Raw genomic sequence first — 26,279 nt, forward strand, 5'->3', positions numbered from 1 at the left:
TGGTCGGTTCTCGGGATTAGAGGGTGGCCATTTCCTTCGTGTGTCGTCGGTGAGAAGACCTGTGGTGGGTTGTGGAGTTCGGCTATCATGGCGGAAATAACTCAGGAACGTGTAGAGGATCGACTTCCCGAATTACAACAGCTGGAGCGCACTGGACTCTTCAGTGAGGCGGAGATTAGGTGAGAGAGCGGAGGAAAGAGGAAGGGCTGGGGCGGGCAGAGGAGAGGCAGTGGCGTGTGTGTGGCGGGGGCGGATATAGGGGGCAGTTGGGCTTTTATTTTTTGCTAATATGGCGGAAGGCCGTTTACAGATATTTATGTTACCTCGAATTAATTTCTCATTCATTGCTACGGGATGCGTCCTTTTACCCCGCAAACAGTATGTTTCTTCATGGAGCCGAATTTTGAGGCTATAAAGGTGATAAAACCGGGACCCCTAACGGTTAACAGCTAGCAGCAGCCCCGACACAGTAGCGGGGGTCGGAAGGGGAGTCAGACAAGTGAAACATTTTTTTCACGGTACAGTGTGCTGTAAGTTGCTTGTAGCCGAGTGTACTGCCTAAAGATGCCAACAGAGTGCTGTGCGCCTAGGGGTATGTGTGAGTGCTCTGTTGCGTCTCACTCTGCGACACCATGAACAGACTGTAGCCCGCTAGGTTCCTCAGTCCATAGAGTTTTACAGGCAAGAATGCTGGAGTGGGTCCCCATTTCCTATTTCAAGGGATATTCCCGACCCAGGGATTGAACCGGCGTCTCTTGTGTCTCTTTACCACTGGACCGTCGGTCCACGAGTGATAGTTTTTTCTGAAGACTTGACTTTGGGGATCATTTAATTCTGTTTCATGTTTTATCCTAGGACTTAGTGAACCACGACCAGCATGTAGTTATTCATTAGTTTGTTAAAATTTAGTTTAATCGTTTTTAATAGCTTTCTGTGACTTTTTTCATTTTACAGTGACTGCAAATGTAGTACTGTAACTATGGGAACCTTTAACATTTGTTAATGAAACATAATATATTGTTAATTCTTTAATAATTGTTTAGTAAATGTTATTGTTACCGTTAAATAGAGGCGATTTTTGGTCTTGCACATGTTGCTTTAATTCTAATATACCCATGTTCATTTCTTAAATACAGCGAGTCTTGCACCATAAGCCCTTTGTAGTAATGATACTGGTAGAGACAATCCAGGTTGGTTTTTTTCCTAATCTGCTTGTTTTTTCCTAAATCTGCTTGTTCTTTCCTAAAGAAAGAAATTTGTTTATTATTTAACAAATAATAAGGAAAGAAATTTGTTTATTATTTAAACTGAAGTGACCTGAATTTGGAGGAAAAGAAATCTTTGCTGGTGGGACTATCAGTGGTCCAGGCAGTCAATTGAGGTGATTTACATGAAAGTTTTAAAGTACATCTTCATGCTCTTGAGACCACATAAGTCCTGAAACTAATAAATACTGTAAATCAATTATGCCTTAGTAGTAATAATAAAGAATACAGAAGTGATTGTATAAGAGAATATTTGCTTAATGAAGGATAATTATTTGGGAATTAATGTTTTGGCAAATATATGTTTTAAATATATTGAAAATAGACTTTTAAAATTCCAAAGTCTTTAATTTCTGCCTATGTCAAGTGTTACATTTTAAGTGGCTTTCTCCTCAGGGCAGTCATTAGGAAGACTTTAGAACTAGAATACGGAATACAGCGAAGAAGTCTTTCAAAGGACAGCTTTATCAGATATGTTCAGGTGAGTAATTTTACTACCTCTGAATCCCCTCACAAATTTAAAATCAGTTATAGAATAGTTAGCTTGATGTCAGTTTCTTTTGAACTTCTGGAACTGATGGTGAGTAGAAAGGCAGTTTTTGAACAGGAATAGAGGTGACTTGGGAATAGTGTTGCTCTGCTAAAGCTTTAGTCCTTGGAAAACAACTTTTTATTATTCTGTAGGGTTAGTACATCAGAGATTCCAAAAAACCGGTGTGTTGGAATTTCAGCAAGAGATTTGATTATGTCTTGTGGGGAAAAATAAAGGAGCGTGAATTTGATGCTAGCAGGTGGTTAGAAAGTTAATATTAGATGCTTGTAGTCTGTTGATTTAGAAAGAGGTTAGATTTGCTACAAGATTCTTCAGTCCTGTGAATGAATGGAAGAATTGAGTGAAGATAAAATATATATGCTAGATCAATTTTCAGTTTGGCGAGAATAATCTGTTGGAGGACAAATTCAGGATTCAGAAAGAACCCAATAAGGAGATGTTGTAAGTCTTACACTTTAAGACTAATAAACATTATAAGAGTAAAGGGTCTAAAGCTTAGATTAAAAAAAAACCTAGTTTAAAAAAAAAAACCTAGTTAATGAATGATATATGATTAAGAATGATACCTGGCTAAGAATCTTGTATTTGAAAGGTCCTAAGGTTTAATAGAATAGCAAGGAGAGATAAGAAAGCCTTCCTAAGTGATCAGTGCAAAGAAGTAGAGGAAAACAATAGAATGGGAAAGACTAGAGATCTCTTCAAGAAAAATAGATACACCAAGGGAACATTTCATGCACAGATGGGCACAATAAAGGACAGAAACTGTATGAACCTAACAGAAGCAGAAGATATTAAGAGGTGGCAAGAATACACAGAAGAACTATACAAAAAAGATTTTCATGACCCAGATGGCCATGATGGTGTGATCACTCACCTAGATCCAGACATCCTATAGTGTGAAGTCAAGTGGGCCTTAAGAAGCATCACTACAAACAAAGCTAGTGGAGGTGATGGAATTCTAGCTGAGTTATTTCAAACCGTAAAAGATGGTGCTGTTAAAGTGCTGCACTTAATGGGCCAGCAAATTTGGAAAACAGCATGGTCACAGGACTGGAAAAGGTTAGTTTTCATTTTCAGCCCAAAGAAAGGCAATGTCAAAGAATGTTCGAACTAATGCACGGTTGCACTCATCTCAAAAGCTAGCAAAGTAATGCTCAAAATCTTTCAAGCTAGGCTTCAGCAAGCAATACATGAACCAAGAACTTCCAGATGTTCCAGATGTTATAAAAGTCAGAGGGGGAAAAAAAAAAAAGGCAGAGGAACCAGAGATCAAATTGCCAACATCCGCTGAATCATAGAAAAAGCAAGGGAATTTCAGAAAAACATCTACCTCTGCTTCGTTGACTATGCTAAAGCCTTTGTGTGGATCACAACATACTGGAAAATTCTGAAAGAGATGGAAGTACCAGACCACCTTACCTGCCTCTTAAGAAACCTGTATGCAGGTCAAGAAGCAACAGTTAGAACTGGACGTGGAATAATGGACTGGTTCCAAATTGGGAAAGGAGTACGTCAAGGTTGTGTATTGTCATCCTGCTTATTTAACTTACATGCAGAGTACATCATGCAAAATGCCGGGCTGGATTCAACAGAAATTAGATCCCTTCCTGTTGAATAGCTAAATGTGTTGGGAAAACTTTAAATCTTCTAAAAATAATGAATGACTTCAGGTTGGGAAGAGTTTCTTTTTTATTTTTGTTTTTTAAATTTTGTTTTTATTATTTCTTTTAAACACCAAGAACATTTTGTATTGTGGTATAGCCGATTAACAGTGTTGTGATAATTTCAGGTGAACAGGGAAGGGACTCAGCCATACATATATATACATGTATTCATTCTCCCCCAGGCAGGCACATAACATTGAGTAGAGTTCCATGTGCTATACAATAGGTTTTTTGTTGGTTATCCATTTTAAATGTAGTAGTGTGTACATGACCTTCCCAAAGTGACTGTTCCTTCCCTCTGGCAACCATGAGTCTGTGTTGTGAGTCTCTTTCTGTTTGGTGAGTACGTTCATTTGTGTCTTTTTTTTTTTTTTTTAAAGATTCCATATATAAAGGATGTATGAGATTTCTCCTCAGGAAAGGTTTCTTATTTAAATTGAAGTGTAGTTGATTTACTATGCTGTGTTCATTTCTGGTGGATAGCAAAGTGATTCAGCTATTCATACACATATATGTGTGTGTACATATACACATAAAATCTTTTTCGTATTCTTTTCCATTATGGGTTATCACATGATATTGATTATAGTTCCCTGTGCTATATATAGTAGGACCTTGTTGCTTATGTATTTTATATATAGTAGTGTGTGTATCAGAGAAGGCAGTGGCACCCCACTCCTGTACTCTTGCCTGGAAAATCCCATGGATGGAGGAGCCTAGTAGGCTGCAGTCCATGGGGGCGCTGAGAGTCAGACACGACTGGGTGACTTCACCTTCACGTCACTTTTCTGCGTTGGAGAAGGACATGGCAACCCACTGTAGTATTCTTGCCTGGAGAATCCCAGGGACGGGGGAGCCTGGTGGGCTGCTGTCTGTGGGGTCACAAAGAGTCAGACATGACTGAAACGACTTGGCAGCAGCAGTAGCACCAATAGTCTCTAGGTCTGTCCATTTTGCTGCAAATGGCCTTATTTCATTCTTTTTTTATGAGTGAGTTGTTAAGCACAAACCATGAAAGAGAAGACCAATTTGATTCTTAAAGGTAGAAATTTCTGTGCAAAAAGGAAAAGATAAATAATGTAAAAAGACAAGCCACAAAATGAGATAAAATATTTGCAGTACATATAGTAATAATCTAGAATAAGTAAAGAACTAAAAATCAAGAAAAAATGACAAGTGGAAAGAAAATGAAAACAGGAGAGCTAGGAACATGCAGTTCACAAAGGGGAAGCATCAGTCATTGGTAAACTTATGAAAAGATGTTCACCTTTCTAGTAATCAGGTAAATATCGATTAAAACCAGGGTACACTACTGCTTTATGGCATTACATTTACAGACATCTTAAAGATTGACATTATTAGTATATAGTTTGTTCCACTACTTTGAAGAGCAATTTGGCACTATCATAAAATCGGAGATGCATGTATTCTGTGACCCAGTGGTTTCATTCATTCATAACAGTGTATATTAAGGGCCTATTAGGTACATGGCACTAGCCAGTCCAGTGGGGGTACAAAAATAAACAGACAAAAATCATTGCCTTTAGGAGCTTACATGTTAGTAGCAAAGTTCCTGGATGTATCTACAAGAAGATCTGTTGAAGAATATTAATTTCAACTTTCTGTAATAGAAAAATTGGAAACAAATACTATCACAGGAGAAAGGATAGGTAAATTGCACTTTCTTACAATGAAATACAGCACTTAAAATGAATGGACTTGAATTCCGTGTGACAACAAGGATATATCTAAAGTCATAATGTTGAGTAAAATAATGGAGTGATGGGTTCAGTATGATACCATTTGTATCAAGTTTAAGAGCATTTAAGACTGTATTACAATAATTGAAGTCATGCTTGTTAATGATAAACTCAGTCAAGATAGTCATTTCCTCTGGGGAAGAAGAAGAGTAGAATCAGACATGGTTCATAGGGGCTTTGCCTTTATTTGAAATGTTTTGTTTCTAAAAATATCTTGAAGCAAATAACAGTAAAATGTAGGCTTTGATGTAACTGGTAGCTGCTTGAATGTTCTGTATGTTTGAAATATTTTGTCAGTTTTAAAATCAAGCATGAGATCTTGTAAGGTTCTGTGCTTTCTTTTTCTAGTATACCCGCCCCCCCCCCCCCCCCCCCCCCCGGTAGTTTTCAGGCTTAGAGAGGAATTATACAGTAGTGGGTTTTGGAGAGTCTTAGAGGTTCTCAGGGGTCCTTTAGAGGTGAGGGTAGGGAGAGCCAATTAGGGACTGTTTCAACTAGTACAACCCTGTTTATCTGCTTTATTTGCTTGTACATCGGCTAAAATATTTGAATGGTTGATTTACTGAAAGTTGGCACACACTGTTGTAGACTAGGTTAGATTGATATAGTAAATCATAAGTCTTACAGCTTTAGTAATATGTGTTCTTTTATCTAAGATATTTGTATTCTAATGTATATATTTGTGAGTTTTATAGATGTAAGGTGCATTTTCAGAGAATGCTAGATACTTACCGTAAATTAGGTTTCTTGATAGAAAGTTATCTTCTGTTTTATACTCTTGATTTTTATTTACTTTATAGTTTTATAGTGTCTAAGTAAAAGGTTATAATATTTCTGGTTTTCTTTTTTATGTATGTTTTTCTTTCACAGTATGAAATTGAGCTTTTGGAGCTGATCCAGAAAAGAAGAGCTGTAAGTAGATTTTCTGAAAGTTGGAAAAAATACAGTATTAATTAATATGACTCTAGAACTTGGGTTTGGGAAGCAATTGGCACTGATAATTGTGTGGTAGTGTGCTCATAGTGATATTTTTAACTGTGTGCTTTCTCTGTCAGTACTGTTTAAGATCAAGTGGGAATGCTGGTTTGGATAAGTGGGATTAAGCTGAGGCTTTTTTTTTTTTAATGTGCTTTTTCAGCGTGTTGGATATACATTTAAGAAGGATGAGATTGAGGACCCTATGATACGTCGGATACAGAGTGTCTTCCAACGTGCATCGATTAAGTGGAAAGTAAGTGTTCAGTGTGTCCTTAACTGTAAGAGATGTGAGGACATGTATGTGTTGTGACTTGGATGCTCAAATGTGAGGTTGTGGATTCTTATCATGGGTATCTTGATACTTATTCTGGTGATAGTATCATTACTTGAAACCACATTATCAACCATTAAGAAAATTGATTGCATTACCTTAGAGTTATTTTTTGAGGATGATGCTGAAAACAGTGGATTTCATACATATTTAAGGATCATAAAATTATCTGAGGTGTGTTTGGTTATGTCTCTAAGTAAAATAGCCTGAAGACTTGAGGTGGAAGAAAAGGTGAGAGTTGTTGTTCAGTTGCTAAGTGGTGTCTGACTTTGCAACCCCATGCCAGGCTTCCCTGTCTATCTTCCCTTCATTATCTCCCAGAGTTTTTCCATTGAGTCAATGATGCCATCGAACCATCTCATCCTGTCGCCCCCTTCTCCTCCTGCCCTCAGTCTTTCCCAGTGTCAGGGTCTTTTCCAGTGAGTAGGCTTTTTGCATCAGGTGGCCAAAGTATTGGAGTTTCAGCTTCAGCATCAGTCCTTCCAATGAATATTCAGGGTTGATTTCCTTTAGGATGGACTGGTTTGACCTTGAGAGTAGGGGCAGCAGCTCAGTAAGTTGGTTTTTCTTCAAGTTTGGTTCTGGGGCCAGGATATATTATCTGGGAAGTACTCTGGTTTCTTGGGAATGACAAATTTTAATTTGCGACTCCTAATTGAGACCATTTCAGAAGTGCTTCTTCTTTTTTTTTTTTTTGAGAAGTGCATTTAAAAAAATATATTTCCTTGGCTGTGATGCATGGCATGTGGGATCTTAGTTCCCCAGCCAGTGATTAAACCTGTGCCCCTCGCATTGCAAGCATGGAGTCTTAACCACTGGAGTGCCAGGCAAATCCCTCAAAAGTGCATCAAACAAATTGGATAGATTTTTGTCTTAGAGCATGGGAGGTGGGGGTGAGGGGGAGACAGACAGTTATCATGGTTAAGAGATCTAAAGACTGGGTGAGAGACAGCCTGATAGGCTGAGGGATGTGGTATATAACACATTGGAATTTCTGAAATCTTCCTCTGTTGGAAACAAAATTAATGAATGCAAAGGTGTATATAAAATTTCAAATTCAGGCAACTTACTACATTGCTTTTTTTGCAGGATGATGTTAAACTTTGGCTGTCTTTTGTAGTCTTTTGTAGGAAGTGGGTGAGTATTGGGCAGCCCTGTCTTGCTCCCTTTTTCCTTCTTTTGGTTAGCCTGCATGTTAAACCTCATACTTGATTGCTGAACTCTGTTTTATCCTAAGATGTAGGGAAGGTTAACAAACAGGAAGAGAACTCAAGAATGTGGGACTTCGGTGTAACATTTGTGTGTCTGAATGACTATGTAGATGGCTTCTATATCAGTTGAAAGGAAAACGACCTTTATGTGTATTTGTTCATTAAAGTTGAAAACATTTTTTAGATAATGTAAAATATTTATCTGTAGTTGTTTAGGTAGAAGAAAGCTCTGAGTGAATCTTTGTTTATATCTCCCTAGCAATAACAGATCTCGCCTCATTGGATTTTACAGGGGGTTACAGTATAGTCCAGATCACTTAGAGGTTCATAGCAATGCCTTTGCTGTGCAGGAAGTAGAATTTTCCCTTTTCTTTTATAGGCTGCCAATGTTCAACTTAGCAAGTTATTTTCTTCCTTGTTGGCCTTTCATTCGAACAAGCCAGGTATGGTGATATCCTCGTTAGTTCTTTATCTACCTTTTTTTGTGGACTCAAGCCATTTTGGAATTTATTTTGCTTTATAAACCTGAAAGAATTATTTTCAGGACCTGAGCTTAGGATCTTGGCCTCAGCAGGTTTTATTCCTAAATTAGCTGCCTTTTAGTTCATCACTGCCTGCTGTATACTAGTAACTAAGCTACTACATACTGTATCTGTGGGCAAGAAGGACTGCAGTTCTTTTTAACTGATGGTGGAACTCTTCAGTGCTTTGAGGGGTATTCTGTTTGGAGGCACTCAAATCTGAGGATTTCAGAAACTTAAAGGGGGAAATAGGAATACAGATTTTTACAAGGGTTATTCCTGGACAGCTCAATGGTAAAGAATCCACCTGCCGAGTGGGTTGGGAAGGTCCCCTGGAGAAGCAAATGGCAGCCCACAGTATTCTTGCCTGGAAAATTGTGGGCGGGTTACAGTCCATGGATCACAACGAGTTGGACACGACTTAGTGACTAAGAGCAGCAGTGGCACTGCACAGGGAGGAACTCAAGGAGAAAACCTCCTCTTGTGAACACCGATATTTTATAGTGGAGATGCTTCAGTGTCCTCGAGTATTAGGCTTACCCTACACAAGATTCAGAATTGGCTGCGTTTGGCAGCAGTTGATTCAGAAGGATTCAGCTGGAAGGCGGTAGTGCTTTCAGCAGCCTGGAGGTTTGTCTCAGATGTGAGAGCATGAGAACACATGAGTGGGCAGAGGAGAGAAGACCCCTGGAGGCATGTAGCTTCCAGGTATTGTATATATGAACTCTGCTCAAAACTCTTGTTTCAAAAGTCACATGCTCAAGAAAGTGCAAAGCGGTGGCTCTGTACTGTTCAGAGTTCTCCTAGTCCAGACACAGTTAACAATCATGGGCCATTTTTACCAAAAGCAGTCTTCTCTGGTAATAGCTGATTCTATGAAGTTTCTAGGAGAGAGCTAGAATGTTAACTCAAGGTTAATTTCTCATGTAGAAGGGCAAAGGTTTTTTTCTTTTAAAGCCTTTATTCCCAGTAGGTACAGTAGAAAAAATTTTAAATTATGAGTCATTTGAAAGAAATCATTAATATTTAAGTTATTTTTCATTTAAATGAAAAATGATTTAAATACAGAGAAAAGAGCAAAATAATTTATTTCATTGACTCTAAGATGCACAATTTTTCCCAGCGTTTTAACACTTTTAAAATTTTTATGTGACTTAAAAATGAGATGATTGACCTTGGATCTGATGAAATAGAGTAATAGACACATGAGTACCCACAGATGTTAACATTTACGAGTTCGGTTCAGAACACTTTTTCGTTTTAGATAAAGGAGCAGTACTTTATAAACTGTTGGAAACTCAGTATCTCCATCCCCTTCTTCTTGATTGTCAAGGTTAAAAAAAGTTGGGTATAAAAATGGGAGCATTGGTCTTTTCATACCTGACTTGATTACTTGATTGAAATGAAGTTGGATGTCTTCCACTACAGGTTTGTGGATTTTGGCGGCCAAATGGGAAATGGAAGACCGCTTTTCTGCAGAAAGTGCAAGACAGCTATTTCTTCGGGCTCTGCGCTTTCACCCACGTTACCCGAAACTTTATGAAGAAGTGAGTGTGTGTGCACATAAGATGAAAGTAATGGCTCTGTTGGTCCTCTGGAGAAGACATGTATGCTTCATTAAGTTAAAAAGGCTTTGATTTATGGAGTCTCAGGATAAGTAAGGGAGCTGCTGGGGAAAAGGGGCCAGAAGAGTATTATTTCTTGGCCAGTAGTAGGTGTTTACCTTGTTCATTTTTAGTGAGAGATGGAGACTCCTACCTTCCCCTTATGGTGGGAGGGATAGGGAGCTGAACCTTACCTTTCTTTAGTTGAGGCTTAAGGTTCATCTTTATACTTTTGTACATATTTATATATGCACTCGTTTATTGACTCCCCTCCCATCGTCTCCTCCCGTCCACTTCTTCCTCCCCTCGTCTCCCTTCCTGCTTCTTTTGCTCTTTTTTCTGTAAAATCTGGCATGGCCAAAAGCAAAAGAGCAAAAAACCATACCTTATCAATGTCAGCTAGTTTCATAACAAGGTAAAATACAACAGTCTCTCCAAATTTTTCAGATCTGATACTTACAAGTAAGAAGTATCATCTTACATATTTCTAACTAAAAAATTATTTCCAAAAGTAATTAGTTTGTTATTTCCTTTTTGTGTAGTACTTTAGGATGGAGTTGATGCATGCTGAAAAATTGAGGAAGGAAAAGCAAGAGTTTGAAAAAGCCGACATGGATGTGGTAAGATCCTAATATACTGTCACTTGTTAAAAAGATAAAGAGTGTTTGGAATCTGCTTAGGAGTAAAAGAAAGTCTTTGGGAGCACTGTTCGTGACCTTCTGGTCTGCCTGTGGCTGGTGGGTTCCATTCCAGTGCCATAGCAGCTCCAGCACCATGTGACTGACTGCCTGGAGGCTCTCGGTTTAAGGTCATGGAGACAAAGTGAGATAAAATCTTTAGAGTTTTTTTTTTTTCTTTTTTAAAATTTATTGTTCGCTGCATTGGGCCTTTATTGCTTCATGGGGGCTTTCTCTAGTTGTGAGCGGGAGCTACTCTAGTTGTTGTATATGGGTCCTAGAGTGTGCAGGCTTTAGTAGTTGTAGCACGTGGGCTCAGTAGTTGGAGCACATGGACTTAGTTCTCCAAGGCATGTGGAATCTTTCTGGACCAGGAATCGAACACATATCCTCTGCATTGGCATGCGGACCATCCAGGAAGTCCCAGAATGTATTTTTCATTCCAGCTTAATATTTGGAAACTTCTAATGTCCTGCATTGACTTAATTAACATGGGCCTAGTAGTAAAAATGGAATTCTGTGCTTTTAAAATAAACTCTTGGACTCATTGGAGTGGCCCTTGAAATTATTCCTGATGGAATGGCCAAAAACTCTTCTTTATGATCTCATTCAGTGATATGTTAATGGTTCTAAGGAGCTCAAGAAAGGTGGTGAAATGTATGATCCCTAGCTTTCTTTGTTTTTTTATTCATGTAATTTTTTACCTGACAGAGTGAGTTTAAAGAAATAAGTTTGAGGATGTCAGAGCTGAAAAAGGAACTTCGCTATCTGTTACAGTGGTTTCCAGCTCTGAACTTTTTAAACTAGCTAAAATTTTACATAGAAGGGTAAACAAAGCACGTAAAACCTGACCTATTGACAGCAAAATGGAGAGTAGAGCCTTAAGCCGTGTGATCTTGCTATAACTCTAGGAGCCTGGGAATGCAGTTGTAAGATCAAAGATCTTGTTCAGGCTGCACATTTGACAACTGAGGGAAACTGGCCTAGAGAGAGGTGTGATTTGTGTCATGTGTGATTGTTGTCATGTGGTACAGTTAGTCTAGGGTTGTTAATTTTCACCCTAGTGCTTTTTCTACTTGTGACCACCATCTGTTCAGTTGTTTAACATCACACTCTTTAGGGGAATCTCGAGCATGCTGAAGAAGTCCTTACGGGCGAGTTGGCACGGATCGTCTATAAGAATTCTATAAGTGTAATTAAAAGTAGGTATCTTTTGAAAACTTATTTATGGTGGGAAAATGAAACACTCTATTTATAATGAGGAAGACCATTAGCCTGTTTTGAAAATTTCTGTTGGAATGTGTAAAACTCATGATTGTAGGAAATAGTGTCCTGTTTCTTTAAGAAAATGCAGATTTCCCCTTGGGTTATAACCATGTTTTGATAAGTTTTTGAGTACCTAAATCATGTGGGAAGTTGAAAAGAAGTAAATGATTTAATTAAGTTCCTTTTTGCCCTAAGACACTTAGAATAAAAGTTAAAAGTACTTAATGAGTACTCAGATATTAACGAAGACTCTGTATAGTGGGACTGTTATTTTCTTCCCCATTTTCTCTTCCCATTTTATAAAAAAAAACAAAACTAATGCTAGTACTTTGAGAAAGTGCTTCTTTAGAGTCTTACTCCACTCCCCTGCTTTTAAAATTTTAGGTGCAAAATTTCATGTGTCACTGCTTTCAATTGCACAGCTGTTCGACTTTGCCAAAGATCTGCAAAGAGAAATTTACAATGAGTAAGTAAAGTAGTGGAAAGGTGAATATGTCAGTTTTGATCTTAGGGTAGTGATTTAAGTTGGATATTTAGAGAAGGGGAAGGAAGATATATAAAATTCTTGGGGAGAAAGCTGGTTTTGGACTATTATATCACAGTACATAAATGTATTTTTAAAAAATATTTATTTGGCTATAAGTTGTGGCATGTGGGATCTAGTTCCCTGACCAAAGATCGAACCCAGACCTCCTGCATTTGGAGCATGGAGTCTTAACCACAGGACTGCCGGGGTAGTCCCTGAAAAATGTATTTTTGAAGAAGTTGTTTGACTCACTTACTGGCTTTCCTTGGGAAATAGTTCATCTTTGTTCAGCAAGAAATATATCCTATAGCTTATGTAAAAGTCTATTCTTGCTTTCCTGACGTGTTTTTTGTCCTTAAGATGAGAGTGAGTGAATGTTTATAGTTCAGTGCTACAGGTAATCAGACTTTATTGTTTTAATGTCTGGTTGTATGGTTGAAGAATTATTTGCAGCCTAACTTGTGGGTCCTTCACTCTTGGGAGGACTCTTACTTTGATAGGAGGTAAGATAGAACTTGGATCTGTTTGCTCTGTGGATACCTTTAGGTTTTTGGTAGAGGATTAGACTCCTATTAGAGAAAACCCAGAGCCTGGTTATGAGAAGGTTCTCCTGGGCTCGAGAACCAGGACAACCAATCTTGTCACACATACCTGCCTTTGACTTTGACATCTAATTTGTAAGCTAATATTTATGAATGAGAGTCTGCAGTTAACACGTGTGGATGCTTTTTAATGGCTGGACTGTTCTCATTCATTGATATTTACATAGTGAAGGTGAAGACATCTGAAGAGCCTGTGGGAAATGACTCTTGTGATGAGGGAATTGATAAAGAAGTGTTCACCGTACATTTTCAGAGCATTGGGACTCTCTGTTCTGATAGTCTGAATCAGTTACATGTCCTAGGTTGATATCACTATTTTTTAGCCTTAAGGCTCTGCACACAGACGACCCCCTTACTTGGGACTATGTGGCCCGGCAAGAATTAGTGATTAAATCACAGCCAGGAGAAGAGCTGCCTACAACTAAACAAGCCAAAGCAAAGGAGGTGGGCCGCCGGGAAGAGAGGTGCTGTGCTGTGTACGAGGAGGCGGTAAAAACTCTGCCCACAGGTGAGCTTCCCCAGGCCCTGTGCCCCGAGCAGCGATGGTGTTCCTGAGTGGGAACCTAGAGCTTCATTGTCAGGAACAGAATCAGTTCTGGAACCTCTGTGGTAGCTTACAGTGTGCCTGGCTGGCTTTCCACTTCTTTCTCTTTTATGATCTTCCCTGAGAGCTGTGGCATTTGTTCATTTATTTGGGGAAATAAATTATACTTCAGTTGGTCTGTTGTGTCCGACTCTTTGCGACCCCATGGACTGCAGCACGCCAGGCTTTCCTGTCCATCACCAACTCTTGGAGCTTGCTCAAACTCCTGTCCATCGAATTGGTGATGCCATCTAACCATCTCATCTTTTGTTGTCCCCGTCTCCTCCCGCCTTCAATCTTTCCCAGCATCAGGGTCTTTTCCACTGAGTTGGTTCTTCACAGCAGGTGGCCAAAGCATTGGAGTTTCAGCTTCAGCATCAGTCCTTCCAATGAATATTGAGGACTGATTTCCTTTAGGATGGACTGGTTGGATCTCCCAGCTGTCCAAGTGACTCTTAAGAGTCTTCTCCAACACCGCAGTTAAGGAGCATCACTTCGGTGCTCAGCTTTCTTCAATAGTCTAACTCTCACATCTGTGTGTGACTACTGGAAAAGCCATAGCTTTGACTAGACGGACCTTTGTTGGCAAAATAATGTCTCTGCTTCTTAATATCCTGTCTAGGTTGGTCATAGCTTTTCTTCCAAGGAGCAAGCGTCTTTTAATTTCATGGCTGCAGTCACCATCTGTGGTGATTTTGGAGCTCCAGAAAATAGTCTGTCACTTGTTTCCCCATCTATTTGCCATGAAGTGATGGGACCAGATGCCATGATCTTAGTTTTCTGAATGTTGAATTTTAAGTCAACTTTTTTCACTCTCCTCTTTCACTTTCATCAAGGGGCTCTTCAGTTGTTCTTTGCTTTCTGCCATAAGGGTGGTGTCATCTGCATACCTGCGGTTATAGATATTTCTCTCGGCAGTCTTGATTCCAGCTTGTGCTCCATCCAGCCCAGTGTTTCTCATGATACATTCTGCATATGAGTTAAATAAGCAGGGTGACAATATACAGCCTTGACGTATGCCTTTCCCCACTTGGAACCAGTCTGTTGTTTCATGTCTGGTTCTAACTGTTGCTTGACCCGCATACAGATTTCTCGAGAGGCAGATCAGATGGTCTGGTATTCCCATCTCTTGAAGAATTTTCCACAGTTTGTTGTGATCCACAGTCAGAGGCTTTGGCGTAGTCAATAAAGCAGAAATAGCTGTTTTTCTCAAACTCGCTTGCTTTTTGGTGAGCGAGTTGGCAATTTGATCTCTGGTTCTCTGCCTTTTCTAAATCCAGCTTGAACATCTGGAAGTTCACGGTTCACATGCTGCCGAAGCCTGGCTTGGAGAATTTTGAGCATTACTTTGCTAGCCTGTGAGATGAGTGCAATTGTGTGGTAATTAGAGCATTCTTTGGCTTTGTCTTTCTTTGGGATTGGAATGAAAACTAACCTTTTCCAGTCCTGTGGCCACTGCCGAGTTTTCCAAATTTGCTGGCATATTGAGTGCAGTACTTTAATAGCATCATCTTTTAGGATTTGAAATTGCTCAACTGGAATTCATCACCTCCTCTAGCTTTGTTCATAATGATGCTTCCTAAGGCCCACTTGACTTTGCATTCCAGGATGTCTGGTTCTAGGTGAGTGATCACACCATTGTGGTTATCTGGGTCATGAAGATCTTTTTTGGTATAGATTTTCAGTGTATTCTTGCCACCTCTTTTTAGTACCTTCTGTTTCTGTTAGGTCCATACCATTTCTGTCCTTTATTGAGCCCATCTTTGTATGAAATGTTCCCTTGGTATCTCTAATTTTCTTAAAGAGGTCTCTTGTCTTTGTCATTCTGTTGTTTTCCTCTGTTTATCTGAGGTTATTGATGTTTCTTCTTGCAATCTTGAGTCCAGCTTGTGCTTCATCCAGCCAGACATTTCGCATAGTTTGCATATAAGTTAAATAAGCAGGGTGACAATATACAGCCTTGATGTACTCCTGATTTGGAACCATATTGTTCCATGTCCAGTTCTGACTGTTGCTTCTTGACTTGCATACAGATTTCTCAGGAGGCAGGTCAGGTGGTCTCGTATTCCCATCTCTTGAAGAATTTTCCACAGTTGGTTGTGATCCACACAGTTAAAGTGGCCCCATGGACTATACAGTCCGTGGAATTCTCCAGGCCAAAATACTGGAGTGGGTATCTGTTCCCTTCTGCAGGGGATCTTCCCAACCCAGGGATTGAACCCAGGTCTCCCTCATTGCAGGTGGATTCTTTCCCAGCTGAGCCACAGGGACCCCAAGAATACTGGAGTGGGTAGCCTATCCCTTCGGCGGATCTTCCTGACCCAGGAATTGAACCAGGATCTCCTGCATTGCAGGCAGATACTTTACCAACTGATCTATCAGGGAAGCCGAAATTATACTGAGGAAATGATATTTCAGAAGAGTGCTTAGTCATCATTCCTTGATTATTTCCTGTTACACATTTACTTCACAATTTTGTAATACTGGGAAGAGTAGCGGATACCTAACATGGATAGGCTTTTTTTTTTTTTTTTTAAGGCTTTTAATGTTTATATTTCTGCCATTTCTCAGTTGTTTTGCCCTCAATATTTGAGATATTTGATAGACTGTAATCAGAATAATTTATTTTTTTTCCACTTCAAACTTTTCCTCAGGAATTTTTCCTGAGAAGATGTGAGGACTGTTAGACTAAAATAATTGGTGGTGGTCTGATTAACATAAGCTTTGACTTTTTCAGAGGCTATGTGGAAGTGTTACATGAACTTCTGCATGGAGAGGTTTACTAAGAAGACAAACAGTCGCCTCCTCAGAAAGAAGGTATTGACTTCTAAGTGGTTAAAGTGGCTGAGTAGACAATGTCTTCTTTTTTTCATACATATGCACACACACACACATTTTTTTTTTTTTGGCGGGGTGTGAAGGGCTTCATGGCACGTGGGGATCTTAACCCACGCCTCTTGCGTTGGAAGCACAGAGTCTTACCCACTGGACCACCAGGGAAGTTGCGGAAAGTGTTTTCTGAAAGAACATGGGCACAGCTTCTTGGGGTCTGGTGTTTCCAAGAAGGTCATGCCTACGCACTTTTTCCTGACTTGAAAGGTCTGAGTCAGCTGCTTGCTCTAATTCTGGCCGCCATGGTGGGGGCGCTCTTACTGGGCTGTGCCTGGTGCAGCTGCCCAAAGCTGGGAGTCGTAAGTGAAACCACCTCAGTCCCTTCTCTGAATTCTCAGAAGTAAAACTGCGTCTGTTCCTATCAGAGGCCGAAGGCCCCTGCTAGGATCTTTGTAATGAACTGAAAAGATTTATTTGATTTCAGAGGCTGGAAAGAACCATGGCTACATTCTGGAAGGCACATGAGCTGAAACTTTTACCAGAACTCCAGTACAGGCAGTTGGTAAGGACACATTCATGCCAATTACACGTACTTCATTGTGGTTGGCTTATGCTTGTGTCGTGTTTTTTAATATATATGGTTTTATAACTAAGCTCATTTGGAAGATTGGCATGGTAGATGTAGAGTTTAGTATTTGGCTGTCAGTATTTGGTATGGGCCAGAAATGAAATCTGTACCAGTAGAGGGAAGAGTGTCATTTAGTGCATAGTGGGAAACACTCAAGAGTCATACTTGGGTGTATTTTGTCTGTCCATGTTTTCCTGAACCTATGCTTGGCTCAGAGTAACTGTACAGTAAAGACAGATAAATTCTAGTGTTTTAAAGGACATTTTAGTAAGAAGCATATTAACCCATCCTTATGTTCTGAAGTGGGTAAAGATTAATAGAGACCAGAATAATAGTGGGGTTATTATTATTAATAGTAGTAGTGTGGGAATGCACAGGTCTAGACTGGATTTTGCCATGTAATAGGCAGACTGCTTAACCCTTCTGAGATTGTTGACTTGATTTTAGAGTGATAGTGATCCTTGTTTTTGCCACCTCGTGAAATTGTTGGGAGCATTACATGAGATTGTGAATGTTAATGTATTTAAATACTTTTGTAGGGGAAGAAAGGACAAAAATCTGTATTTATTGAGTACCTTTTATTTGTACAGTTCTTTTTATTTATATAATATACGTAGTTTTTACATAACTGCCATTGATGTTTTGCTATTTTGTATTCTGTTTTTGTGTTAATATTTTTTTGTACTTTTTACGTGGATCTACATAAGCAACATGTTAGTAGTGTATCGTGTTATACCACGTTATAGCATCTTAGCTGTGAAAAATCCCCTATCTGGATGAGTTCAAATGCCATGTTTGAGCTGTTACTGAATACTGGCAAGACAGTCATTCGTTCAGCTGTACATTCGTTCAGTTGGATGTCTCAAGAGTGCCTTGGTAGTCCTGTTCACGTTCCATTATTGGTTTCTTTTGCCAGTCATAACTCTAACCATTTCATTTTTATTTTTATATATTTATTTATTTTTAAGTTTTGGCCGCACTGTGTTTCATGTGGCATCTTACTTCCCCAACCAGGGATTGACCCTGCATTCCCTGCATTGGGGGCATGGAGTCTTGACCACTGGACCACCAGGGCAGGCCTGCTCTGGCCATTTCAGACATCATCTCCTCTTTACATTTCTGGCAGTAACCCTTCCAGACCTCCCTGCTTGTCACTGATCTAGTGACCTTGCCTTTTGTGGGAGTCCTTCACTGCACTGCCTCTTAACTTCAAATGCTTGGCTGATTGTACACCCATCCTTTTTCCAGATTATTCTCCACAGAATGATCTTTTAAAATCGATTATCAGGTTATCCTGTGGCTTCCCATTGTCCTTTGGATAAAGCTGCTCAGTCTCCTTAATTTGGCCACCGAGGAATTTCCAATCCCTCCAGTTTACATCCCAGCCCTCCAGTCATCCTGTGCTTCGATTTCCTTTAGGATCCAAAGTTTCTGTCATCTTTAGCCTCTTGCTCATGTCGGTGGGAGAGTCTTCTCTTTTCCTGGCAATCTCTGCTTTCACCTGAATAATGCCTGATCTTCCTAAAGTCTCAGCTAGATGGGACTTCCATTTGGGGAGCCCTTTCTGATCACTGCCAAAGACAGTGCTTTGTACTCCTGTAGCGTATGATTCTTTTTCTGTGATCATACACATCACATTGTCTCTGGTGCTAGACTGGAGGCGCTGTGGGCATTAGGGAACACACCTTACCTCCTCATTATTGAAGATTCAGTAATAATACACAGTGTGCAGTTACATGCTTGTTGAATGAATGGATTACATATGGCCATTTACTTACTGCTTCACAATTTTATAATGATTGGTTTTAGATTTTTCTGTCCCTGTTACAGTAGTGTGGACACAAGCATTTTTGAACAGATTTCCTCCTGTTCATTTATTCTTGGGTCATACTTGCTAAAGTAAGACTCCACAAGTTTATGCATGAACATGCTTATGACTTTTCAGAGAAATGGTACCAGTTTGTAGTATTCCAGGCTCTTGTTTGATTGAATGAGTTCTTTACCACAACACAGATAATAGTTTTATCTTTACTGATTTTTATATTCTGTTTGGTGGGTGTGGGTTTTATTGCAGTGAACTATGTTATTAACAATTTAGCTTTCAATCTAAATTATTTAGGCCCTTTGCTTTTTGGCTCTTTTCTGTTTTTTCGATAGTCTTTGGGGATAGGAACAGGAGTGGAGGCGAAATTCCAATTAGATAACGTAGATCTCAGCAGTGACTCTTGGATGACCCTTTGTTTTCTGCAGAGCAAGTTGTTGCTGTACCGAGAGTTGTTAAAGGAATCCCTGGAGGTGGCAGACGCTGGGGTGAAATTGTTCAGAAAATCAGAGGAGATGTGGCACGTGAAGCTGGAGGCCATGATTTCGTCAAAGAGCCAGGAGATAAGCAAGGTTTTTAACCAAGCCTTTGAGTACCTGAAACCCCAGGTCTGTGAGTTGGGTCTTTTGCATTTCATTCTATTTGGGAAAACTTTTAAGACTTCAGCCAAAGTGCATTTGGAGTAGACTTGTCAGAGGAGAGCTGTCCTCAGAGTGCATTCATGGTGATGGTTGAAGGATCACGGGTGGAAGAATAACTTCCATTTACTAGCATGTTTCTACGTCTTATTTGAAAATAGACTAAATTATGTAAACTTTTCTACTTCTATATCTGATAAGTGAAAAATATTAATAGAATATTATTTTCACATGCTTCCAAAGCTGAACTTAAGTCTCATTTTAAACATACATATTTCTAAACTCTATAAAGTTTATTTTAAAATTGAAAAAAAATTTTTATGTTTAAAAGAATAAGCTTTAAACCTTCATGGTGAATCTCATACTAGTAGGAGAAAAGCATTCTAGGGGTTAAAGTGGAGAGAAATCATAATTACTTTATTGCTTATCTGTGTGAGCTGCTGGGACGTGAGTGAAGTCCAGGCAGTTCAGCCTGGATTAGTTGGCACTTGTGTTGTGATCCTGCACAGCAGACTCCAGATCGTACATAATGACCTGGATAGCTTGGGTGTAATTGTGGGTTGTTGAGTGCTTAACTAACAGATCATTGATAATAGTAACTTTAGGCAGTAGTCCCCAGGAGAGGGGAAGTAGAATTAACAGAATAGTGTTACTTTGGGTGACTGAGTCCAAAGGCTGTCGGTTTTGGCCTACCGTTCCTGCCAGGCACCAAGGGTTCCATGAGGACAGACTGGGAATGATTTCATATTTCACATATTATTTCGGGGGAACATAACTTTATCGTGACTAGTTTTCAGATCATGGCACTAAGCTGTCATTTTCTAACTGTTGTATTGTGAGCAGATTTGTCTTCCATTGTGGTTTATTTGGGTACAGTGGAGTGAAGAGGCCGGAAAGCAAGAAGAAGCTGAAATGATCTATAAGGTACAGGCCCCTTCTTGTAAGTCTCATGTGTGGGTAATTAGCAAATAAGCTGGTTGACTAGCTTTCGAAGGGTTTTTTCCTAAAGCACTGTTAATTCAGTGCTCTGGGATGGTTTTGGGAAATTTGTCTTGATACCTAGATGTCTCCTTATGTAGCTTGTTTCTTTTTTCTTTTAAATTTTAGAGAGCTGTCTTTCGTCTCCAAGGAGATGACTCAGCCACTATGAAGGAAATGTACCTGGCTTGGGCTTATCGAAGTGGTGGTTACAAAAAGGCCAGAGATGTATTTAAAAGGTACTTACATACACGTGCAGCTGTTGCTTGTCTCTCCACCCTATACCCAGCCCTTGGTACCCAGATTATATGTGAGGAATAAATCTTAAGAGCCTTTTGGTTCATGCCCACTGTGAAAAATTTTTTTAAAAAGAGAAAGAAGGAGGTAGGTAGCTAATAATTCATTATAATCCCATCATCAAGAGAAAAAGCATTTTAATAATCTTTAAAATTTGTCTTTCACCCCAATAAAAATTAAAGGGACTTTTCTGGTAGTCCCTTGCAATGCAGGGAATATGGGTTTGATCCCTGGTTGGGGAAAGACATGCAGAGCAGCTAAGCCTGCCCACTGCAACTACTGAGCCCTTGCACCACAGCTAGAGTCCATATGCCACAGTGAAAGATCCCACATGATCAGCCAAACAAATACTAAAAATAACTCTTGTGTTAAGTTTGTTTTTCACATATCTGAGATTATACTATAATTGCATGCAGTGTACCACTTTTATTGATGAACCTTAGACTTGCCTTTTTCCTGTAACAATTCTTTAACATTTATTAAAAATAACATGGATATGCCATAATTTATTTGGCCACAGTAACTGCTTTGATGAACCCTACTGCACAAATGTTCTTTGTCCCTTTTGGAAATTATTTTCTCAGAATATATTTTTAGAAATGGGCTTATTGGTTTCCTTCAAAAAGACCTTGAGATGAAGGAGAGGGAACTTAAAACCCTAAAAGTGAGAAAGAAGAGAACAGAAAGAAAACTGGGTAGGTGTTTGGTGGTGGTGAGGAGTTTAGGCATTGGAGACTGGAAATGGTGAGTGACTGGTGGTCAGGTCCAGTCCCCGCACTGAATCGCAGCCAGAACTTTATCAGACCATGTGTGGTGGGGGCCCTGGCCCAGTATTTACATTCATGGTTTGTAAGAGGCTTTCTGTCTCTGTGGAAGATAACATTTCCCCCCTTCCTCTTTAGTTTACAGGAAAACCGTCCATTTTCAGTTGATTTTTTCAGGAAGATGATTGAGTTTGAGAAGGAGCAAGTAAGTGTCCTGTCTGTGCATTTCTTGTTGGGAAAATGGATTAGCACATACTAATCAATGGCAGCATTTTGTTGTTTAAGAACCTCTCATCATAATACAGTATAATTTCTGGTCTCTTCTTCTAGCCCCTTTTCCATAGATGTGATTTTAGGAATGGTAGTCAAGCAAAGAAGAAGAGAAACCTGTCTGGAAACTAGACAACTCAGACATCAGCTCATATAGCAAGCTACCCCCTGTCTCCACAGTGCCCCGGTTGTCTCTTGTTTTGGGCTGTGCAGTAGAGAGAAGGCACTCATAACTGTGGCTGGTGTTTTTAACTGAACTTGTGAATGAGGAAAAACACAGGAAAATGTCAGTTTAAAAAAAAAAGTCCAAATATATCTGTATTCCCATCACCAGTAACACAACCAACCATATTTATTTTTATTTTTGTTGTTTTTTTAATCCTTTATTTACCTATGCAGTTTTGTACTGTTTTACTTCTGATGTTATACGTGGAGTTTTTCTTTTTTTCCTTAACATTATTTTGTAAACATATTCCTGTGTTTTCATATGGTATCATTTGAATGGTTATCTTACTAAACCTGTAAGTTTTCTTAACCATCCCATTATGTATAGGATGTTCCCAGATTTTTGGTATTGAAAACAGTGCTGCAAGCATTTTATTTGTATAGATTTTTTTTTTCCCATTTGAATTACTTTCTTGAGATAAATTTCTAGGATTGGAGAATACTGGCTTTTTTTTTAATGGTTCTTTATTTACATATTGTCAGATAGTTTTCTAAAAGTTATACTTACGGTGATCATCGCTGCATATATATGTATATCATTATACTTGTTTTCTCCATATCTTTTCCATGTGTTCAGTTTTGTTTTCTCTTTGGTATTTTGATTTGTGTTTATTATTTTTCTTTGAATTTTGAAAAATTGATAATGAGGTTGAACTCTTAAGGTTTTGACCTCTATGTGGGTCAGTGATTTGTTCTTATAGTATGGGAGATAATCTAGCATAATAATTCATAGCCTGACTTTGGATTAAAAACACAGTGGTCATGTACCTTGGACAAGTCACTTAATTTTAACCTTTGACATACTCACCTGTAAAGGAGGTCGTAATATCTGTTTCAGGGGGATATATGAGATCTGATGGAAGACTGGATGGAAAGGACTTTGCCTAGTTACACATTTACTATGAGCCCTTCCTAAAGTGTGATTCTGTCTTTCATATGTGTGTAAGACACGAAGTAAACTGGCTTTCTGTAAGATAGTACAGTCTCAGCAAAGAGAAATTGGAATGAGGACGTACTTATTTGACTATATAAAAAGATTTTTAAACTGAAGATGTTTATCTGCTTTGAAAATGAAACAGAGGAAACAAAGCAGAGGTGAAGAATTAACATTTGTTGGTTGTAAAGGTAGTACTGGCAGGGAGCTGCTCCCTGGCGGTTTAGTGACTGGGACTCTGGGCTTTTAATGCTGAGGCTCAGGTTCAATCCCTGGTCAGGGAACTGAAATCCCAGAAGCTGTGCGGTGCTGCACTGCCCTCGCCCCGCCACACAGACACACACACGGTAGTGGCTACTCTGCTTGGTGAATAATTCATCAGTATTTTAATTGAATCCTTATAGTTGCTCTAAGAGATAACCCTCATTTTATGGGTGAGGAAACTTGAAGGTCACAGGGTTCAAAAAACCTGCTAAAGTTCATGTAACTAGTATTTATATACTGTGCCTTGATTAGAAACAATTTTTTAAGGTGAGTATGGCTAGTATGTGCTAGAGCCCATATATTCGAGGAAGAAGTCCCTCACCATAGGAAATAGAACCGTCCCCATTTATTTATTTAAGTCCTGTAGGGTTTCACATATACTTTCCTGTGGAGCTGCCGTTGTTCCCTCAAGTGAGAATTGATTAGGCTTTTTGCAAGCCAACAGAGCAAAGTGCTTTTGTCACTGTTTGACGTTTATTTCTCTCTGCCACATGGTGCATTTGACTTTTCTCTGGATAAGTTCAGAGTCAGACTGTGTTCATTTAAACCCATCTTTCCTCCCCTTCAAATACCTAATAGACAGTAGTAACAATATGTGTGGAATGAATTTGTGACATTACAAATTAGACTTTTGAGGCAAGATTGTCTGATTATTTATAGGAATCCTGTAAGATGGAAAACTTAAGAGAGTATTATGAGAGGGCTTTGAGAGAATTTGGAACTGTCGATTCTGGTAAGTAAACTTCAGTTATTGACACACAAGCCTGTTTGCATGTGTGGTCTGTAACCTATCATTATGCTTAAGATTGTATTTCTTAACTATTTTTGGGTCATGGCCCTCCTTGAGAATAAAACTTAGCATCCTTCCTCTGCCTCCTCCCTTACTTTGTATGTAAATAGCTGCAGACATAATTTTACTGCTGATTTCAAGTTTACAAGCCCAGCACAAACTCCATGGGTCTTTTATTAAGAACTCTGGATTAGAGGGAGATTTGCTCGGTTTGGTTCTTTTAAAAAATGTGGTATTTGTAAGGAAAAGATTAAGGTACGTCAAATGGAGTGGGTATTATGTCAGAGGAGTGGTGATAATAATTGACAAAGGTTGTCATGGGCTATTGCCACATTGTCTTAACTTAAAGGACTTGTAAAACCTATTTCTAGGTATAAGTATGTCATGTAAAGTCTGTTGACTTAGGAACTTAAAAAATTACACTTACAGATGTTAAACTCAGATTTTAAATCATACATTAGATTTTACAAGGTTTCAGCATGCCTTCTGGTGAAATGAATGAAAACAGCATTTTTACTAACGTTAAGCAGGTTTTTATTAAGCATGGTGACAAGGTTCTAATAAACTCAATGAGGTAAGTTGAATGTTGAAAGAGACTCAGCAAAATCCTCCCTCTAAAATACTTAGCATTTTTGAGTTTACGAGATAAGTAGACTGTCATGATTAAAGTGAAGTTTTCTACTTAAAAACAAAAGGTTTTGATGTTTCGTCCTAAAGAAGCTGAAAGTGAAAGTTGCTCAGTCTTGTCCTACTCTTTTCAACTGCATGGAATAGTCCATGGGATTCTCCAGGCCAGGATGCTGGAGTGGGTAGGCGTTCCCTTCCAAAGAAAGAAGGGAGAGAGGTATTATTTTAGCTAGAAGCCACTCCTTTCTAAAGTAAGAAGCTGAGAGAGGTATTATTTCACATAGTTTTCTAGGAAAATAACTGCACAGAGTTGTTTCTTAGAAATCTTGGGTTGAATTGATATTAAATAATTAAGTTGACCTAATAAAGCCTTGTCAGTTATCTCATTGTATGTTTGGATTCCCTTTAAAGATCTCTGGATGGATTACATCAAAGAAGAATTGAACCACCCACTTGGTAGACCTGAGAACTGCGGACAGCTCTATTGGCGAGCCATGAAAATGTTGCAGGGAGAGTCAGTAGAGCAGTTTATGTCTAAACATGCTCTGCATCAAGCCGGCCGTTTGTGAAAAGAGGAAGAGCACAGTCACCTTTGTGAAATAGTGCTATAAGCCCTCTGGGCACATTTGTTTTATGCAGTCATCTGCAGTTTGCCGAGCTGGTATCTCATTTTGAGGCCTGCTTTAATTTTGTTGACGTGTTAATCTTGAATTCCAGAAAAGAGAGCTGCTGTTTAATGGCCAGAAACCAGTTGTTGAGGCCAGACTATGTAGGTCCTAAATGTTTTTCAGAATACATGGAAATGATGTAACTGATCTTTTACTACACTTGGTCATGCTTGAGTAGCTCTAATCTAGACCTCTGTTCAGTTAAAATGGGGATGAAAATACAGTTCTGTTTTCTCCTTATAGAAGTATATGTGGTATGCATTTATTGTAAAAGTAAGGAGGGAATAGAGTAATGTTGTAATCTTGTCATCTGTACTTAACTCACTGGTATGATTTCCTTTGTTAGAATTGGATTTATACTGTTAGGTCATTTATTCATTCATTCATTGAGTCCCTGTCATGGGCAAGAAAGAAGACAAGCTTTTGGGATGGAAGTGGGGATGAAAGGAATAGAGCTGATGTCCTGAGTTGGTTGAAGCAGCAGAAGAGGATGCTAGGTATTAGGGAAAAAGTTGTTCTTTGAGAAGATTTTAAGAAATTACAAAAGTGTTTTTGTCTCTGGGACTGATCTGGAGAGAAATAATTACACTGGAGAGACCCAGTAACAAGGAAAGGCAGAGGTAGGGAGTAGCTTAGAAAGAGAAAGGCTCCAGAGGCAAGGGTGGAGGGTGGCTTAGAGCAGAGACGGGCATTCTTGGAGCAGAGGAAGTGGTTGTTTGAGTTGTATATCCTTCAACGTAACATGATGTCACTGGGAGAAGCATTCAGTACAGTTTGACTTAACACTGTTTCATTTAATATGTTGTTTTCCATGTTATTAAATAGCCTTGAAAACGTGAAATAAATCCATAGCATTCCATTGTATAGATGAGTCATGACTTATTTATTAATCGCTTGTGGTTGGACCGTGTGCCATTTTTTCTTAAAAGTGCTGTTGGTGAAGATTCTTAAAAATCTTGTTCACATCGCTGGTTATTTCTTTGGAGGACTGACATCTGACA

At 39.1% G+C, this 26,279-nt stretch overlaps 1 protein-coding gene and 1 non-coding gene across 3 annotated transcripts; both read left to right on the forward strand.

The window, feature by feature from the left end:
- On the forward strand, positions 1–26,142 carry UTP6 (UTP6 small subunit processome component). Of its 2 annotated transcripts, none has more exons than XM_061142848.1 (19): positions 1–179; positions 1,662–1,746; positions 6,113–6,154; positions 6,381–6,473; positions 7,641–7,688; positions 8,142–8,205; positions 9,712–9,830; positions 10,430–10,507; positions 11,685–11,766; positions 12,215–12,296; positions 13,282–13,466; positions 16,279–16,358; positions 16,858–16,935; positions 19,252–19,431; positions 20,338–20,385; positions 20,569–20,678; positions 21,639–21,705; positions 23,854–23,926; positions 25,022–26,142. In XM_061142848.1, exons 1-19 carry the CDS (start codon positions 88–90, stop codon positions 25,177–25,179), a joined length of 1,764 nt encoding a protein of 587 aa, XP_060998831.1. In that variant the 5' UTR covers positions 1–87; the 3' UTR covers positions 25,180–26,142. The 2 variants fall into 2 exon arrangements, with proteins under 2 accessions (XP_060998831.1, XP_060998830.1); XM_061142847.1 differs by having other exon boundaries at positions 2–179; positions 20,305–20,385.
- LOC133058174 (small nucleolar RNA SNORA54) lies at positions 10,588–10,710 on the forward strand. Its single transcript, XR_009693282.1, has one exon. It is a non-coding gene; the product is annotated as a small nucleolar RNA SNORA54 (small nucleolar RNA).
- Positions 26,143–26,279: the final 137 nt, after the last annotated feature.

This window comes from Dama dama, chromosome 5, assembly GCF_033118175.1.
Source record: "Dama dama isolate Ldn47 chromosome 5, ASM3311817v1, whole genome shotgun sequence".
NCBI classification, from domain to species: Eukaryota; Metazoa; Chordata; class Mammalia; order Artiodactyla; family Cervidae; genus Dama; species Dama dama.

Excerpts from the sequence above, each read along its gene's own strand:
- UTP6 (XM_061142847.1), top strand. The coding sequence starts at position 88 with ATGGCGGAAATAACTCAGGAACGTGTAGAGGATCGACTTCCCGAATTA. Across the intron at positions 180-1,661 it reads TTCAGTGAGGCGGAGATTAG|GGCAGTCATTAGGAAGACTT; the intron begins GTGAGAGAGCGG and ends CTTTCTCCTCAG. Across the intron at positions 10,508-11,684 it reads AAAAAGCCGACATGGATGTG|GGGAATCTCGAGCATGCTGA; the intron begins GTAAGATCCTAA and ends CACACTCTTTAG.